We start from the raw sequence: 20,377 nt of genomic DNA on the forward strand, positions 1-20,377 counted from the left end.
TATTGTAACCCCTATTATTCAGACTCAATGATACTATATGAGTTCATTTATCCAGAGCCTGTTTAGTGTCACCTTTGAGTTATCTGGTTAAAATAGTCCCAATTTTGGTCTGCCATATCTGGACAGAAATCTAGATAACCGGGAATGGCATCAGGCCATACCGTATTAATCCTGTACAGAAGTTGCTGGAGGCGTGGGGAATGGGAGGCATCAGGGTGGGTGGTGTTGGGGGATAGTCAGGAGGGACTATTTGAGGAATATGAGGCATGTGGATTACTGAACAGTATAACAAAATTATATTTAAAACACTTCATTAAGGTATAAAACCAACGTTGAATGTATTGAAACTCCGTTTTCTAGGCAGACCCGGAGCTATTCAGGCTGATGAGGATATATTAGACTTTGGCATCAGTCAATGTGCATTGAGTTCTAGGCCTACCAGGGACCACGAGCCAGAACCTGGCCCCCCTCAGAGACACGAGGAGCATTGGCCTATAGAAAGCCCCTTGTGGGCGGAAGCATAATATGTCTGCCATCGACTGGGTCAGGCACCCAGAACAAACCCCTATTCTGGTTAAAATATTGCTACCGAAAGCCGAACTAGTGGACAGAACACCCCAAATGAAAACTAGCATGATGTAACCACATCGCCATGCCGTTGTCTGTGCAACCTCCCCCCACACCCGGAAGGGGAAGCCCCAGACCCTCACGCTGGCTATCCATCCTGCAGTTCTGAGGCTGGATGTACAAACACGCTGCCGACCAGAGGGAGGTAGGGTTGCTGGGGAGCCTCTGGGGAGCCTCTGGGTCTCACCCAAACCCAGAAAATGGTGTTTCATTACATTCAATGCTGGTTTTCTGGGGGTGGGGGGAAGAGCCCTGTCGGCTCCCCCGGAGCTACTTACCCATAGATAACACAAGAGGGACAAACCCGGGAGGCAATCGCCAACACAGCAAACATACAAACGTCACGGGAACAAGGATAGACCGCAGGCAGGTTGGCCCTAAGGACCCAGCGGACAACCTGGGAGACCAAAATCCCGGAACAGGGAAGGGAAAGCGATCAACCCAAAGCGCATCCCTGACCACCAAGGCCGTGGCGCGCTGGAAATGGCAGAGAGAAAAAAAAAAAAAAAAGTAAAGGTAAATAAACATTGTATTTCTTTCATATTCACTTTATTTATGAGAAGCCAACATAAAAATTCAATTTGACGTATTAACAGTTCTTCACTACAAATATCAAAATAGTTACATAACGACTACAAAATCATTAATTAGAGTATGTATAGAAAACCTGCTAATGCTGTCATTTAAATAGTATGTTACTCTTAAATTAAAATTGCTACTCTTCTCACCTAATTGGGCTTGCAGGGGGGGTAAGTTTCAACTCTGATCCCACATGATGTATGGGTTCTTGAACCTACTGGGCTCTTATCATATTTACATTTGAAACTGTGTATAGTTTATGCTTCCACCACCTCACTTGTTAGTGCATTCCATTTGTTCACTATTCTGAAAACAAATTCTTTCTAAACAATAACCTGTCAAAACTACCCTTCATTATGTTTCAATAAAGCTCTTCATTATGAAAGTCCACTGTAAAATTATTTAATTTACCACTAAATAAATTTTTAACCTACTGTAATTTGCTCTTTACCTTGTAATAAATTAATGACAACTTTATTTAATTTGAACTGTAATAATTGCAAATACAGTACAGTATATCTGATTTATACTGTAAGACCGGAAATGAATTCTGCAAACTCTTTCTACAAATAATTTAACTATTGAAACTTGTCTAGCCCTAGTCCAAAAGGATAATTTTCTTTTCTTTTTTTAAATATCATAACCCCTGAATTGCCACAGATTGGCTCCCTTAAAAGCTTGAGCACCTGAAAGTATTTCATTATTACTTAAATAGTTTTTAGACACGTGTTTATTTTTTCCCTTGCCACTACGAAACTTCCCCACACGAGTTCTGTTCATGCCACGTACATTCGTACAAGATTCGTAATCACTGTTCATGAACTGTTTTTTATTTCCATCATTTTGAATCCTAGTATCGCATTTACTTCTGACCTTCTTCTTAGTAACGTAATTAGTATTTAGGGAACCTGATTCATGCTTTATAGCGTCTTTAGCTGCAACATTAACCTGGTCAACTTTATGAACTTGAGGAGCCATTCCACTCTCCCAGCAGCTGTCTGCACGACTCTCTCCTCTATCTGACGTACTCTTAAAGTACACAACTTTCTTATTTTTTTCTATACAATCTAGAGGTGTACTTTTAGTTTCAGAACCCATGAAATTATTTTCATGGCTGATATTTTTATTGCTTATGTCATTAGCAAAATCATCAAGCTTTTTCCTGAACATTTTATTGATGATGCTCAGCTTGCTATTTAAATCACTAATATTTTGGCTTTGTTTTTTGCATCTTTCCAAAGGGTCATTATTTTCCGGACATGCTCTCGATTCTGATAATGTCGTAACATTTTTAATTAACTGATTTTTATTTTTCTTATTCTTTGTGAACTCTCTCTTTTTAGGCTTTAGGTTGTGCTTTAAATCCCTTTCTGGCTCTACATCTCCCAAGGTTTCCTTTGTTGCTTTAGTTTCGTAACCTTTACATTGCCACAGATTAGCTCCCTTAAAAGCATGAGCACCAACTCCCACAAGTATTTTAGACTTTCTTCCTGGACACACCCTTGATTCAGCTAAATTCATTACATTGTCAGATAACCAGTTTTTTTCCTCTTCAGGGCTAATATTTTTGCTAGATAATAAATGTGAATCCTTAATGAATTCTTTCTTTTTAGGCTTTAAGTAGCAATTTTTTAATTGTCCTTCTGGTACTACATCTTCCAAGGCTTCCTGTCTTGCTTTAGTTTCATAGCCTCTACAATCCAACAGATTAGCTCCCTTAAAAGCTTCAGCAACTGCAAGTATTTCTTTAGTTTTTAATTTACTTTTGGCCATTATTATTGAATCTTTCTTTAAGTTACTGCAAAACTTCCCCTCATAATTACTGTTTACATCATTTTCCTTTAGAGCTGATTTAAATTCAATATCTATGGATGTACCATTCCTACTGTCACATTTGCTTTTGACCTTCTCTACATTAACATAATCTATATTTGAGGATGCTAATTCATATTGTTTATTGGTTACTCTATCTTCCACATAATCCTGATCACCTTCAAGACATTTCAAGTCACTCTGCCAGCTGTGAGTGATGTACTCTTCCTTCTCTGCTTTACTGTCAGGGTTCGCAACTGTTCTCTCTCTATCTACCAAATCCAGTCGTGTAGTTTTTGTTTTAGAGTTCATGATACTACTACTATCACTAAGTCTATTTTCATCAATACCAGGACCTAAATCTTCTACAAATCTATCCGGATTTTTCCTAAAGAGTTTATGTATACCAATAACTTTATTCATTATTTCAAGACTATTTTTGCTTCTACGTTTACTACGAATTTCTAGCGATTCACGGGCCTCTGGGTAAATGCTAGATTCTGAAAATTTTATAACATCAAGATCTAGCCAAATTTTATTTTTCTTGTCGTTAAAATTAGCTGTACTCTGATTACAAAGTAAGTGTGAATTTTCATTCTGCTTCTTAGGCTCTGTTTCTACATCTTCCAAACTTACTTGCTCTTTCTTTTCCTTATCCTGTTCTTCCTTGTTATTTATTTTTCCTTTTTCTTTGTCATTTATTTGTATCTGGTGTAAATCATTTGGTATATTCCCATCTTTGTAATTTGTTACTTCTATGTTACCTTCACTTTGTTCAGGTATATTCTCTCTCTTTTTCTTCTTTTTCCTTCCATGACTTTCTGCATTAGCTGCATCACTTATAAATATGCTTGTTTGATTTATTTCCTGTTTCTCACTTTGGTCTCTGCAACTTAATTTCTTTTTCCTTTTTTTAACAGACTTTTCCAATTGTTCAATATTGTCCCTCTCTGGAAACTGACAACCTTCATTCTCTAACAATTTTGCTTTCTTTCTTTTCTTTTTGTTACCTGCCACAGTTTCTTCTATATCACTTTCCTGTGAAACAACTTCATCTGCGTAATTCTTATATTTTTGTTTCTTTTTTCCATGTTTTATATAACACTCATCTTCATGTGTAATAGTGTTGTTTCTAATCATACTTACATCTTCAACATTTCCTCTATCAAAAGAATTATTGATTTTCTTATACTTCAATTTAGGTGACAGGCTTTCTTTTTCACTACTTAATTCTTGTCTTTGTTTCTTTTGGCAACATTCTTCTACCTCCACTTTATCTTCAAAGGATGACTCGTGTTTTCTTTTACTTCCTTTTTTAGTTCTGAATGTTTTATGATCCCTGTTGTGTGTTTCCTCTTCCTCATTTGAACTATTAATACAAACATTAATTCCTAGTGTCTTTCTCACCACTGGCTTGTTCTCTTCCACATTTTCTTCAGCTGGCAGTTCTGGCAACACTTTATTCTTTGAAGCTGCCATTTTCTGTGCAAAATAATCCTGTAATAAAAAAAAAAACTTACTAACATAAAATGCTTATATCTTCTTTTTCTTTTTTTTGCAGAAAATCTCTTAAAATTTCAAATTAAAACGTTTAAGATGAAAGCAACCAATTTACACCAATACACTTCAGAGACATGTGTTGGATACCATGCATAAAATTCAATTATTGCTTAAATGGTTATGCAGGTAATACATGGGTGACCAAATTAACCTTAGCTGTGGAGCTTGTGTGCTCAGTGACCTCACAGTCGCAACACCGGGATAAAACTCTGATCACAACACCCAGGACAATTAGCTAATTCGAGGATGCATAAATTTTCATTGCATACACTTATGAATAATTTTTTTCTAATCTGGTCTTAAGAATAATTTAAATATGAATCTTGCAGAACAATTTCATGTAGATATTAATATCAGTAATCTTTGTTATAAATTGAATTATAAACAACTCTTATTGTTAGTACTGTACAGTAATTTACAATTTGTACGATGACTGGAAATGAAAACAATAATTAGTGAGAACAAGATTTAAGATGTGTAGTTATAGTGCATGAAGGAAGGACTGCACAATGAAATCACACGAACGTAATATATCCATGAGAAAATATTGAGGGCATTTTGATTGCATTTTGTGATAGGATTGAACTCTCATCCCTGGACTCTCCAGGCAGTCAGTAATACCTTGTTCCTACCTTGATGGGGTTCCGAGTTCTTCTACTCCCTAAGTTTGCCAGGCTGAACTTGTGAGAGCTTGGTCCAACAGGCTATTGCTTGGAGAAGCCCGCAGGCCCACGTATCCACAACAGTCAAGCACTTCTTGCAGAAAACTATCCAGTTTTCTCTTAAAGATGTTCTTTTTTGTTCCGGCAATATTTTTCATACTTGCTGGGAGGATGTTGAACAATTGTGGACCTCTGATATTCATGCAGTGTTCTCTGATTGTGCCTATGTCACCTTTGTTCTTCACTGGGCATTTCCTTCCACATTGTTCACTCCAATATGTTGTTATTTTACTGAGTAAATTTGGGACTTGGCCCTTTAGTATTTTCCATGTACTGTATATATTATTTGAAACATCTCTCATCTTCATTATAGAGAGTATATTTGGCAAGCTTCGAGATGATCCCAATAGTTTAGGTGTTTTATTGGGTCTGTATGCTGTATATGTTCTCTGTATTCCCTCTATATCAGCAATCTCTCCTGCTCTGAAGGGAAAAGCAAGTATTGAGCAGTACTCAAGATGAGACAGCAAAAGTGACTTAAATAGTACAACCATTGTGATGGGATCCCCTGGACTTGAAGGTTCTCGTAATCCATCCTAGCATTTTTTTTGGCCGACGCAATATTTGCTAGGTTATGCTCCCTAAACGTTAAGTCGTCAGTCATCATTATTTCCAGATCCTTTACATGCTGCTTTTCTACTGTGGGTAAATTTGATTACATTTTATACCCTGTATGTTGTTTAAGGTCCTCAATGTTACCATACCTTGAGGTTACCTTGAGGTGCTTCCGGGGCTTAGCGTCCCCGCGGCCCGGTCGTCGACCAGGCCTCCTGGTTGCCGGACTGATCAACCAGGCTGTTGGACTGGTTGATACCATACTAAAGTACAGTACCTGAAATTTTTCACTTTAACATTGTGTTATTTTCTGCTGTCCGGTCAAAAACTTTATTAATATATATTTGTAGTTTTTCAATGTCTTCAACTAAAGTAATTTTCATGCAGATTTTTGTGTCATCTGCTAAAGATAATATAAAGCTCTTACTTATATTTTTGTCTATATCTGATATGAGAATAAGGAAAAGCAGTGGTGCAAGGACTGTACCCTGCGGCACAGAGCTTTTAACTGCATTTGAATACGATTTGATTTGATTTCCTGTTACCCTTTGCATACTATTTGAAAGAAAATTTAGTTCAACACCAAGGTATGTTTGTGAAAAAGACTGCTTGGAACCACACGCATTAAAATCAATTTACAAACAGAAGAGATGTAAAATTTGCTAAGGAAAGTATAAGATGGTTTGTTTTCTGGCAACTAAATGACTCCCGGAACAAAAAAACAAGAGCTACAAGTTGAGGATAAAGGTATTAACACTTTCGCCCGGGCATGACGCAGCATTGCGTCATCCGTTTACTCGCGGTAATTCCGGGGATGACGCAGCATTGCGTCATCCACTTTAAATAATCGCCAAAAATCAGGTTTTTATCTGATTTTTTGGGGACTGGTTTTAAAATGCGCGCCGATGTCTTCCCATTTTCTTTGTTGAGCCTCATGGCCCTCAGGCAGCTTGGCACATGCCGTGGGCCCATTGTTTTCGCTCCACTGTTGTGCCAATGTCGCCTCCCCTCGCATCTTAAACGTGTGAACATTTCGGCTATTTTCCGTGGCTATATTTCTTACTACGGCTTTAGAAACTATCTACGCTTACTCCACGATGGATAGTGATCATGAACAAGGCCCTTCCAGGAAGAAAATTGTGAAAGAAAGGCTTGAAAAGGGCGGGAATTGGGAGTGTAGCTGGAAGGCGGCTGAGCACTCACTCGCGGCTAACGCGTGGCCCGTCTTCAACTCGTTGGCGGTTGGAACGTGACCAGGTTTTTTATTTTATATGCTAATGTTCCTCTAGAGAATTCTATTGCGAACCCATTGAGACCAAAATGAAAGACTTAGGATAAAAATTGAGGTGACCAGAGTGAAAATAGTGAAAATATTTTATCGCGTTTGCGCGCTCCTGGGTAACTCGTTTGCACTTTCTCTGTTTGCTGCGGGTAATTAGCCGGGCTTTTGGAGTTTATATGCATTTAGTGCTGTAGAGAATTCTATTGCGAACACAATGATACCAAATTTAATCTCGTAGGACGAGAATTAAGGTGGCAAAGTTGAAGAGAGTATACACTTTTCAAAATTTACGCGCACTCCCGTGACACCCTGGGTCCCATATCGCACAGTTGAGGGGTGGCGAGCGGGGTGCACCAAAGTGTTAAATATGCCAAAACTAGAAAATAGAAGAAAAAGAAGCAATATGATCACTACATACAAAATAGTAACTGGAATTGATCAAATTTATAGGATAGAATTCCAGACTTAGAACTTCAGGAACAAGATGTCATAGATTTAAACTAACTAAACAAAGCTGCAGAAGAAATATAAGAAAATTCACTTTCGCAAACAGTGGTACAGTTGGAACAAGTTTGGGAGGCCTAAAACATCAGTACAGTACTGTAGTTTCAAAGCATTATATAAGAACATAAGAATCAAGTTAACTGCAGAAGGCCTATTGGCTCATACAAGGCAGCTCCTATTTATATCCACTTAAACTCACTCATGTATGTGTCTAACCTACGCTTGAAACAATCAAGGGATCCTACGTCTATTAGATTACGCTGTACAGTATTTGGTTCCACAAATCGACAACCCTGCTACCGAACCAGTATTTACCCAGGTCTTACTTATATCTAAACTTATCCAAAACAAAATGATACAAAAATCAAGAGGGAAATAAACATGGAAAGAGTTATGATCACTTCAATACGATATAAATAAGGTTTTGAAATGGTCAAAAGATTGGCAGATGCAGTTTAATGCCAGCAAATGTAAGGTTTTGAAGTTAGGTAATGATGATAAGCTTTAGATACAAGCTAGATGGTGTTGAAATTGCAAAAAGGATCTAGGAGTTATGATTAGTAAGAATTTAAACCCAAAAAATCAATGCATAAATGTTTATAATAAGGCAAATAGGACACTGGGATTTATTTATCGAAGCATTAGTAATAAGACACCTGGTATTGTTCTTCAGCATATATCTTGCTCTTGTTAGGCCCCATTTAGATTATGCATTTCAGTTTTGGTCACCATACTATATAATGGATATAAATTCACTAGAATGCGTCTAGTGTAAGATGACAAAGTTAATCCTGCAAATTAGAAACCTGTCATATGAAGAAAGATTGACAAGGCTTAAATTAGTCTCTAGAAAGGCGAAGAATTAGGGGTGACATGATAAAGGGGGTTACAAGTGGATGAATGGGCATAACAAAGGGGATATTAATAGGGTACTAATTAACTGCTCTGCTATATATATACTGATGCAGGATACTAACTGCACCTCCCAGTAACGAACAGCAGTTCAGCGGTTTCATGTGATTTAACAGAGGATATGATGATCCTAATTTTATCTGTGTTATCTCTTCTGTATAGGTTTATTCATAAATATTGAAATTCCAATAAAGAAAACCAGAAATGTTGCCATTTAATTACTGTATTAAGAGTGAATAACAAACTTATTTAAAATATAACAAACGAGTTGATTTTATCTTTATTTTCCAAATCATGATCCAAAATACATATGCATTTCAGCAGCCGTAACAAAATATTGGGAAGGGAATTAACAAGGCAAGATAACTAAAAAATGGAAGAATAAAGATAGATTATACAATAGATCAAATGTTTGTGCATACCAAAAAAAAAAAAAAAAAAAATACAAGGCAAGATTATAATGTCATATGGAGCATTAATACCTGGAAAATATTTTAGCATGACATTTGTGGAATTTATGGGAGGGAGCACACCAACGTGCAGCATGTCTGGCTAATTAGCCAGCCCATTTTCACAATTCATCGTAATGTACAAAATCCACCATCCATTTCCTAACAAGAAATGCACAACCACAAGACACCCATCTAGTCTAACCAACTGATACAGACGTGGATTTTGGTGAGCCACTACTTTTCATGGCACGTTTCATTAGGTACGTTACCTTAATAATGTAGCTGAAAAGTCATGTCTCGTTGCACATTTATTGCACAAATGTGTAAATACAAGAAATACTAGTATTTAAAATCAGCCAATTATCTATAACTTATTGATAAAAGAATTGCCACTACAATAGTGTGGTTATTACTGTAACTTATACATCACTTTGAAATCACTACAGTTTTTCAGAGTAGCAGTGTGGGGTCAGAACGATGGGGGTGGTAGTCCAGGTATGATCAGGACAGACAGTGAGGGGTGGTAGTCCCTAGGGAACCGGTGGCTGAGCGGACAGAACACTGGACACGTGATCCTGTGGTCCTGGGTTTGATCCCGGGCGCTGGCGAGAAACAATGAGCAGTTTCTTTCACCCTGATGCTCCTGTTACCTAGCAGTAAATATGTACCTGGGAGTTAGTCAGCTGTCACGGGCTGCTTCCTGGGGGTGGAGGCCTGGTCGAGGACCGGGCCGCGGGGACACTAAGCCCCAAAATCATCTCAAGATGGTAGTCCTAGGTATGGTCAGAACAGAGAGAGAGGGTGGTAGTCCCAGGTATGGTTAAGTATGTAATTATCAAAAGAGCACTAAGCTGGGAAGGCTATTTAGTATCATCTGTGTCAAGGGATATTCATAAGGTCTTAAATATCATTCGGGCTGCCAATGCTAGAGCATAAAGGCATAAGACGAGCGATGTCAAAAGTATCAGATTTGCAAAGGATGTATGATCAAGAACAGGGACCACCACAAGGGTGGTGATCCCAGGTTTGGTCAGAGAATAAACATTTAGGGAGGATAGGGTTATCCAAAGAGGTGGAAGCATCACAAGGTTCTCATCTTTATTTTTCAAATTATGATCCAAAATACATCTGCATTTCAGCAGCGGCAGTAACAAAATATTTTGCATCTATTGTTATCCTTCTTCATTTGTCTGTTTCCTGTTCTTTTTCTTCTTTTTCTTTGGATTATCTGAATGCTGGTTGTCAATATCTTCATGACACATTTCACTGTTGACTTTATCCTGCAAGAGACTACCTTGTGTTTTTTTATTTCTATTCTTTGGTTTTCCATCTGGGTCCGTGCTGTCCTTATTGGCACATTCACTAGACTCCCTTTTCCTCTTTTTCTTGACTTTATCTGGATGACTAGACTGTTCTACAAATTCTAAAACAGATTCTTCTTCATTAAGTGTATGAATATTATCTCCTAATGTTGGATCTCTCTTCTTTTTCTTTTTCTTCTTCAAGTGTGATTCACAGATTTCTTTCATTTCTACTAATTTTGAATACTCAGCATCAAGTTCATCTTCAATTAAAATTTTCTTTTTCTTTTTGCTTTTCTTTTCTGTATTAACTTCTGCGGGAGAATCCAAACTCTCACAGCTCTCATTATTCTCACCTTTGCCTTTCTTTTTCTTTTTTCTTTTCCTCTTTTCACCTTCTATACTTTCCTGTAATTCCTTATTCTTTCCAAATGTCTCTTCAGTACCTACAACACACTGCTCCAGGCCCTCTCGTTCCTTCTTTCTCCTCTTCTTCTTTTTTGGATTTTCTTTATTTTCTTCTACTTCCAGAGTTCCTCTTCCTATTTTACTTTCCGTATCTTCTGCATTTCTTTCAATGTAATTTACAGAACTATTAGGATTGACTTCTTCATTCTCAGTATGCAGATCAAATCCATCTTCAGCTCTTGCTTCAAAATCCTCTTTCTCCTCTGTACAAGTGTTTGTCTCCATGGCTGAGGTATTTGCAACTGTTTTTCTTTTTAGTGCAGCCATTTTCTTTGCAAAGTAATCCTGAAATTAAAATATATTATCAGCAAACAGACAAAAATTATTCTCAATTTATGAGGTTCCATATCTTCTTTAAATTTATACCTTAGTATTTTTCAGCATTCCCTTCAGTGTTCCACCATCAAACTTGATTTGACGCTGTTTCATGATTTTTTTTTGTGTCAATATTTTTGTTATTTTCAATATCCAATATTATAAATATTTTTATGTCAAAGTTCCTCTTACCCCAGTGTGTGGTCAATGTAACCACAGTCAGTATTGCTGCTGCACATGGCTTCAACTTGTAAATATTGATATATCAGCAGAAACACCAGTGAAATTATCAGAATAATGAACCAACCAATAAATATGCCAGACCAAACCAACATATGAAGAAAACACATCACAGTAGGTCTGGTGGATGTCTCAGAAAAAATCATTACTACCCTTGAACAATGTATACCATAGTACTGTACAAGCTTAGAAAAACATTCATAAAAAGTAAGTGCCTATTTTGAATATGAATAAAAAAGCAAGATCAGAAAAAATAAGAAAAAATGTAACATCATGAAAACTACTTTATAGAGTGAACAAACAATAGGGTTTCATTCCGTTCATTCCACATTCCCTTCTGAATCTTAAAATATTAAATTTAATTTTTCAAAAGATTAAATTTGAGCTATCCAAAACTTTGTGCACATTTTATCCCAGCTAGTTGGAAGTAGCAATAGTAAAATTGACAATACAGTATTAAGGTTACAAAGCAAGCTGATGAAATGTCGACTCACCTGGACACTGCAACCCTTAATGGTAGTAACACCATTAAGTTTATCTACATGCCCAATCTCATCAACGATGGAAGTGGATTCTTCAATAGACTTTGCTTTGGCTATTTTTGCCCTCTTAGAGCCCAGAATGCAGGCAATGTCATCGTCATTGTAGCGACTTAGGTCTTTACCTCTCGTAAACTTGTGGTAGCTGTAAAGAGTTAATACAATATTAGTGCAAATAGTGTCTCATGAATTAATGCAGCATATTAACCAAACATTGTGCAGTGGACCCATATATAATGCACTAGTTGTATAACATGTTGTTTTCCAGGAATATAAGTACAGTGGTACCTCGGAATACGATTGTCCCTGTATGCGAGATTTTCGGAAGGCGAGGTGTATTTACTCCAAAAATTTGTCTCGGAAGGCGATGGTTACTTCGGGAGTCGAGTTTGAACGCGAGTTTGTTGATACGCGTACAGCCGACCTAGCGCGTGGTCGTTCGGCGATCGTCGCCCCTCTGCCCCGCTGCCCCTCAGTTCACCATTGTCTCGCGCGCAGTGACTACCCCCACATCAATTCTTGTCGTGAATTTTCAGTGTTTTGTTGGATTTTTGGTGATTTGTCTATACAATTTGTTATTATATATCTCACCATGAGTCCCAAGAAAGCCAGTGGTAAGGATAAAGGCCAGAAAGCTCATGTGAGGATGACAATAGAGCAGAAACAAGAGATCATTCGAAAGCATGAGAACGGTACACGTGTTGTTGATCTTTGTAGGCAGTACAACAAAGCGACATCAACAATATGCACTATACTTAAGAAGAAAGATAAGATTATGAGTGCTAATGTGGCAAAAGGAGTAAGAACATTAACGACACAAAGACCACAAATACTTGAAGAAGTGGAAAAGTTGTTATTAATTTGGATACACGACAAGGAGTTGAGGGGTGATAGTGTTTCGGAGGCCATTATTTCTGAGAAAGCCAGGGTGTTGCACGAAGACCTTCTAAAGAAGACCCCTGCAACGAGTGATGCAGAAAAGAAAGAGTTTAAGGCAAGCAGGGGCTGGTTTGAAAAATTTAGAAAGAGAAGTGGTATCCATAGTGTTACAAGGCATGGGGAGGCAGCCAGCTCAGACAAACCAGCCGCTGGACGATTTATTGACGAATTTAAAGAGTTTGCAGAGGCTGAGGGATACCTACCGCAACAAGTGTTTAATTGTGACGAAACAGGACTGTTTTGGAAAAGAATGCCTAAGAGGACATATATTACCAAGGAGGAAAAATCCTTGCCTGGACACAAGCCTATGAAAGATAGGTTTACGCTTGTGCTGTGTTCAAATGCGAGTGGCGATTTAAAAATTAAACCCTTGCTAGTGTATCATTCTGAAAATCCAAGGGTTTTCAAACAGTATAATGTGCAGAAAACCCGTTTGTCTGTGATGTGGAAGTCTAATAAAAAAGCATGGGTGACTAGGCTTATTTTTTCGGAGTGGGTGAATGAAGTGCTGTGCCCTGCCATAGAAAAATATCTGCAGGAGAAACAATTGCCACTCAAAGCCGTGCTTCTCCTTGACAATGCTCCTGCTCATCCTCCAGGCTTGGAAGATGATTTGATGCCTCAATGCAATAAATTCCTCACAGTTAAATTCCTTCCTCCTAACACCACTCCTCTAATTCAGCCTATGGACCAGAAAATCATAGCGAATTTTAAGAAACTGTATGAAAGGGCACTTTTCCGGAAATGTTTTGAAGTGACTGAAGCCACAAACCTCACCCTCAAAGAGTTCTGGAGAGAGCATTTTAACATTTTTAGTGCTTTAAAACTCGTTGACAAAGCCTGGCAAGAAGTGACTCAAAGAACCCTGATCTCTGGCTGGAGAAAATTGTGGCCTGAAGGTGTGAGAGAACTAGACTTTGAGGGGTTTGAGCCTATAAATGATGCGCCTATTGTTGAGGAAATTGTTAGTCTAGGCCAGAAAATGGGCTTGGAATTGGATGGTGATGATGTGGAGGAGTTGGTGGAAGAACACAACGAAGAACTGACCACCGAAGAACTCCTAGCCCTTCAACAGGAACAGGAAGCCAACACAGCAGCGAATGATTCTGCAGTGGAGGAGGAGGTGGTGGCAACAGCACCAGCGAATGTCCCTTCTGCAGTAATGAGGAAGGTGTGTCAGATGTGGGAAGAGATTCAAACAACTATTGAACACACTCACCCAGACAAAACTGTAGTAGGCCGTTGTCTTAATCTTTTCAATGACACTGTGATGCCTTACTACAGAGAGAGCTTGCGAAGAAGGGAAAAGCAAGCTTTCATGGACAAATATTTGGTGAAGAAATCGAGCAGTGAACCTCAACCAGGACCTAGTGGCACTCAGGTTAAACGTCCCAGGGAGAGCACACCAGAAAGGTCCTCACTGCCTGATGTGATTATGGAAGGGGACTCCCCTTCCAAACACTAACTCCTCTCCTCCTCCCCCCTCCTCACCATCTTCCATACGCCTACAGCACTCGACAGTAAGGTAAGTAATAACTGGAACATACTTTTGTAGGTTTATTTAGATGAATTAGGTATAAAAATTTAGTTTGATGTGGGGTTTTTGGGGTAGTCAGGAACGGATTAATTCATTTCCCTTTATTTCTTATGGGGAAATTAACTTCGGAATGCGAGTTTTCGGAAGGCGAGGCGTCTCCAGGAACGGATTAAAATCGTATTCTGAGGTATGCCTGTAAATGTACTGGTTTCCATATTGAGCCAGAAGGAAAGAGCACAAAAGTGGCAAGCTATATGTAGAGCTTCCCCTTCCCCAACTAACAATTAAATATTTATTTTATTGTATTTATTTACAAGAAAGTACATTGGGTTGTGAGAGTACACAACACTGGTGTTTGAGCATTACATTCTTGCAAAGCCACTAACAGGCATAGTGTTTTGGCCAGAAAACTAAGTATTGTATATATAAATACAGAAACACAGTATATAAATACTAAAACCTCACTTTTGCAACAATTATATTAAAAATATACAGTACTGGTATTCAGTACACCGTACAGTACTGATATTCAGTACACCGTAACGTCCAAAATTTGGTCCATATTGCCCCCAGGCCCAATCTGGCTTTCGGAATACTGTAATTGTTCATTTTTTTTGGTTATCACCAAATTTTGAATATTTTTTATGTACATGTACACTCAAAATGAAAACTAATGATGGAATTTTGTTTAAAATATGCTCACTGGCTATCCCAAGTGAACATACGACCTTACACAGTCAGCTGGTGGCTGCCGCCCTCAAGGCCAGAGTTTTCACCAACTGTTTCTCCTAGTATTGTGTACACTTGCAAAAATTTTAATATGGCTCCAATTGTATTTTTAAGAAGTTATCATTCATACCCTAATTTTTGCCTAACTATGGACCAATTTCACTGAACTCAACTTTAATTTCATTGTATCATCTGATGGAAATCCACCAAGAGAACCTGGTAAGAGATTTTACCCTCGTCTCCAGTATTGCCCTGGTGCCGTCCCTTATGGCATATTTTTCAAATCTAGGGCCATGTCTCCCAAATGGTGTGAATGAACCAGGTCCACCGAGTATCCCATACGCTAGGGTCATGTCTCCCAAATGGTGTGAATGAACCAGGTCCACCGAGTATCCCATACGCACAAAGATTACATACACACATCACATTAAAGTGATGTCTCAATGAGAAAATCAATAAGGGCCATGAGGAGGATCCAAACCTATGCACTGGGTACTCCCTGGCAGGCTCTACACCATGACATGGTCAAAAGCATTGCAACTGCATCCTCTAGGGTTCCCGAGGTTTCCACTGAAGCCTCGGGAACATTTGACAAGAAACAAAGGTTACTGGACCATGAACTAGAGTGCATGTGGACATTGTGAAACCCTGATTAGTCTTCAGTGGCAGCCTCAGGAACCCTAGAGAATGAAGTTGAATCCCAGGGTGCAATGCTTTTGACCATGCTGTGGTGTAATGAACAGGAGTGTGCCTGGGAGTATCCAGCACACACATTCAAATCCTCCTCATGGCACCTACAGATTTTCTCAAGAGTTCAGTATCACATACCAAAACTTTTTTCTAAAATATTTTATATGAAATATCTTGGAAACATTTAAAAAAGTAATCAAAGACAGATGGTTTCACAGCTATTTTCAGTATAGCTTTTCTGGAACCATCACAAAACTAAATTCAGATCTTCATTAAACAAAACATGCTACTTCCAAAATAAACATTTCTGGCACCTCAATTAACGTAAACTTTCACCTCCATTAAATGATAAAAATGAATGATGACAAATAAATTTAAAATAGTATTGAGAAATTTTAGCCACTCACTGAACTCTAGCTCGAGAAACTTTTGATCGAGCTTCCAAGGATTTCACATCCTTCTCTTCCGTTTCTTCATCACTGACGGCAGAACTGTTGCTAGCCGAGTTAGTCTTGGAATTAGCAGCACTGTTATGCTCGCTATTGAGCATGGCCAAGACATTTTCGAAGCCTTCGTAGTGTTTAATCCACTCATCATCTTTCCCCTTGTACCCAAGACCTGGAGAAATATAAGTCAGGGCTAAAAATACTGCATAAATGTAAAATCCAAGCATAACTTTATTCAAATATGTGTACAGGTATTAGAAATATAAGGGAAGATTATTCAGGGTAAATTGTATTTCAAATAAAATCAATGCATTTAATTGTTAAAGATGCTTGAAATATATCTCATTATATCAACACTATTGTATTTCTCTTTTTCCTACAGTGGGGAGGCAGCATCATGGCATGCAAGCCACTCACAATAATTATCAACAACGTAAAATGCCTAGAGCAACAGCACAAGATCCTGCGGAGATCATGCCAGATATAGGTTGTGTCCGATTTCCACCTGGAGATGTAGGAAAAACAGGTCGGTTCATCGAATTTAGAAGATTCAGTGCTAGACAATAGGAGGTGGCCTTTATTCACGTGAGGGGTGGGAGACGGGAAACAGGCATACAGTGACGATTGCTTGTAGTCAACCCCAAGCAAGACCAGATGGGTACCTGCTCCACTCCACAGTGACTCTGGGAGGTGTACCCCCATCTATGAACATGCAGGCTAGTTGTACAACTGCCCTCATAGTATAACCAGACATCACACATCGACAAACAACACACAAATTCTTAACTGCTGGCATGATTCACACAAATTCACACAAATTCTTAACTGCTGGCTGGTTACCCTCAAGGTAACTTATGATTCCAGATTCATAGACACCCAACACAATGGTATTTGTGTCCACTGATAGGTGAAACCAATGCTCAATACACTGCCTGTGTAGAGTTGCTCAGCAGTCTAGCTGTGAAAACCCGTTCTCTCACATCTATACTTAGGAAGTATAGATGTGAGAGAAGTATAGATTAGTCAGGAAGCTAATGGCCAGTTCAGATCAGGGCACTGTGATGTGATAGTGCCATACTCTGGTGAGAGTTGGGAGTAGTGACCTAGATTGGGCTATTTAGGAGCCTTATTTGGTCAGGTTTGATGTGGAGAAGAGCTTAGAGGAGTTTTTATGAATGATCTTAATGGAGGCATTCAGTGATGGATTTAATGTTCTCTAGTGATGCTTAGAACCAATATTCCCTGCAAGAGCTTCTTAAAACTGACCCTACCTAAGTTAGTGCAGTGTATTTCCTCCCTGACTGTACACAACCTGTTCTGAGCTAGTTGGAACTTACTTTAGAAATCAACCAAGGGAATTAGTTCAAAATATTTCAGAATATTATTTTCCAACTATTATCAAAATTGTCTCCCTGCTTGTATGCAAACAAACAATACATCATTATTTAGTTTTTCTTATGAAATGGTAGATCTGTATTTAAAAGTATATATAGAAAATACATAAAAAGAAAACCATTTACCCTTATTTTGGCCCAGACAATGGTCAACATTAATTTTTACATTAATCTGCATTACATTCCGATGTAAGTTAGGACAAAACAAAAAGTATGCAAGTATATTTTTTTTAAACGAATATACTCAAAATTATGAAAAAGTAAAAAAAAAAAAATCAAAATATAGTACAGTATATTCTGTGAAGCTCTTTATGCTGGCTAAAGTACTATGACCATTGGAGGTACCAAGAGCTGAAGTTTGGCTGCGTCAATTAGATTGGAAACATCCATGTATTTAGTAGCATATTTAAGTATGAACATGCAACCTTAATATTAAAGGTATTCAGTTACCATAATTTTGAGACGGGAAAATCCAGTACTGTATAAGCAAATTACCTTTGTTGTCGTCTTTACACCTGACAGAAATGTGCTCTGTATGCCCTTGCTCTTCTCGTCCCAGACCTTTGCCTTTTGACCAGCCCATCTTCTCCATCAACTTCTGACCAAACTTTTGGTCATCTGAAATTAATTTTGTTCCAAAATAATTCATAAAATACATATAGGAAACATCAGCTGATATACAGTATTTTACCTATAGAGTGATACAGTATTGCAAATGGGGCACACAAAAGTTCTGTACAGCTGAATAACTACTTTTTTCCTTACAGTCAAAGGTTGTTTGATTATTCATAAGATTGGTTTGGCATTTTTTTTTTACTGGATCTCCTAGTTGCTAAGCAAATTGAATGGGATCAAAGAGCTACTAAATGTTTCATCCATCTACATCATCGCTACTCTTTAAACACCAGACCCAGTCCAATCAATCCTATCTTACCTAATGATCACAATGTATAATATTTGTGGTTGGGTCTACTATTATCCATAATGTGGGTATTAGTGGACCCCATAGCCATCCTGTGGTCGGTAGTGGACCCCATACCCATCCCATGGTCATTAGAGGACCCCATACCCATCCTGTGAGTAGTAGTGGACCCCATACCATCCCGTGAGTAGTAGTGGACCCCATACCCATCCCGTGAGTAGTAGTGGACCCCATACCCATCCTGTAAGTAGTAGTGGAAAACATTACAGAGGCACACAATGGGCTCAGGAACTATAGTGGAATAAAGTCATTTCGGTAACCCTTAATATTTTCTGTTATTTATATATATAAGAGTATATATAGCATAGAGTTTCGGGCACATCCTTAATCCTAATTTTTCACTGGAATATGACCTGCCAAATCCCTTAACAACCAGGTACCCATTCACTGCTGGGTGAATAGAGGCTACAGTTAAGGACTGGCACCCAGTCAATCCTCCCTGGCCAGGATACGAACCCCGGTCAAAGCGCCGGGCGAGTGCTTTACCCCTGCACCACAGGGACCCACAAGGAATATAATTCTCAACATTTCATGTTACAAGGTGTTGATGTTAATATAGTTTAGGCTGCCCAAGGCATACCTCTACAGCCGTGGGCTGCTATTGACATAGAGAATTGTTATGAGGAATTAGAGAGTAAGATGTGCCCGTACCGTTGGCCCAGAGTGATCCCCTGGGGTTGAGGGACCACCTCTGCTTCCTGCGTGGTTCAGCCAGCATAGACATGATGGTAGAGACTCCCAGCAACCAGCAGCAGGAGCAGCAGGTAGAGGGGTGGCAGCAGCCAGCAGCAGCAGGAGCAGCAGCTGGAGCAGCAGCAGGCCTCACCACCACCGCGTGTACGGCTCCCTCGCCCCGCCGCAATAACTATAATATATACCAACATCTCTCTTCTTACTGATTGGCCAGATAAGAATATATATAATATGTCGAAATGTGATTTTAATGTTAAATAATTATTTATTTATTTGTTTACTTTTTGATTTATTGACTTATTTATCTATTTATATATGTATATACAAGAAACTACATTGGTTTTATGAGAGTATTTATTTATTTATTTATTTATTTATTTATTTATATATATACAAGAAGGTACATTGGGTTTGTGAGAATACATTGGATAGTACAGTATTTACATTCTTATAAAGCCACTAGTACGCGCAGCGTTTCGGGCAGGTCCTTAATCTAGCAGATAATTTTAAGTAGGTAATTTCTATCAGAATTGATAAATGATAAAGATACATTGCAAGAGAAAAATGAGATGAGAGAGCTAAGTAAGTATATTAAAGCACATTGTTATATTAAAGCTCTGATTGATTACATTGACAGCTTGATTAGTAATTTAAACAAGATTAATAGACACCATACAGCAGATTGACAGCACATATAAGACAGCAATGATAACAATGGTAAAGATGACGATACAAACTGAATAGATCGAATACTAATGACCCAAAGTGGATAACAAAGAATTTGAAGAACCTTATAGGTAAAAAGAGAGCTTGGTACAAAAGGATTAAAAATGGGGAGGTCACTTTAGAACAGGAATTCGTACAACTGGTTAGAAATGTTAAAAAAGAGATAAGGAAAGCAAAAAAACTATGAAGTTCACATAGCAGGGCAAGCAAAGACAAATCCTAAAGGGTTTTTTTCAGTTATATCGTACTGGTTGATGGGGTTCTGGGAGTTCTTCTACTCCCCAAGCCCGGCCCGAGGCCAGGCTCGACTAGTGAAGACTAAGACTAGTGAAAGGATAGGTCCATTAAAAACTGAGACAGGTCAAATAACAGA

General features: G+C 38.4%; 1 protein-coding gene across 1 annotated transcript; it reads right to left on the reverse strand.

The window, feature by feature from the left end:
- Positions 1–1,601: 1,601 nt before the first annotated feature.
- LOC123761336 (interaptin) lies at positions 1,602–19,448 on the reverse strand. Its single transcript, XM_045747296.2, has 6 exons — positions 19,237–19,448; positions 18,099–18,221; positions 16,171–16,381; positions 11,824–12,013; positions 10,181–11,059; positions 1,602–4,515 (listed from the first exon to the last, which is right to left on the reverse strand). The coding sequence occupies exons 1-6, from the start codon at positions 19,307–19,309 to the stop codon at positions 1,837–1,839; spliced, it is 4,155 nt and encodes a 1,384-aa protein (XP_045603252.2). The 5' UTR covers positions 19,310–19,448; the 3' UTR covers positions 1,602–1,836.
- Between the last annotated feature and the right edge of the window lie 929 nt (positions 19,449–20,377).

The sequence above is a fragment of the Procambarus clarkii genome, chromosome 22, assembly GCF_040958095.1.
Source record: "Procambarus clarkii isolate CNS0578487 chromosome 22, FALCON_Pclarkii_2.0, whole genome shotgun sequence".
NCBI classification, from domain to species: domain Eukaryota; kingdom Metazoa; phylum Arthropoda; class Malacostraca; order Decapoda; family Cambaridae; genus Procambarus; species Procambarus clarkii.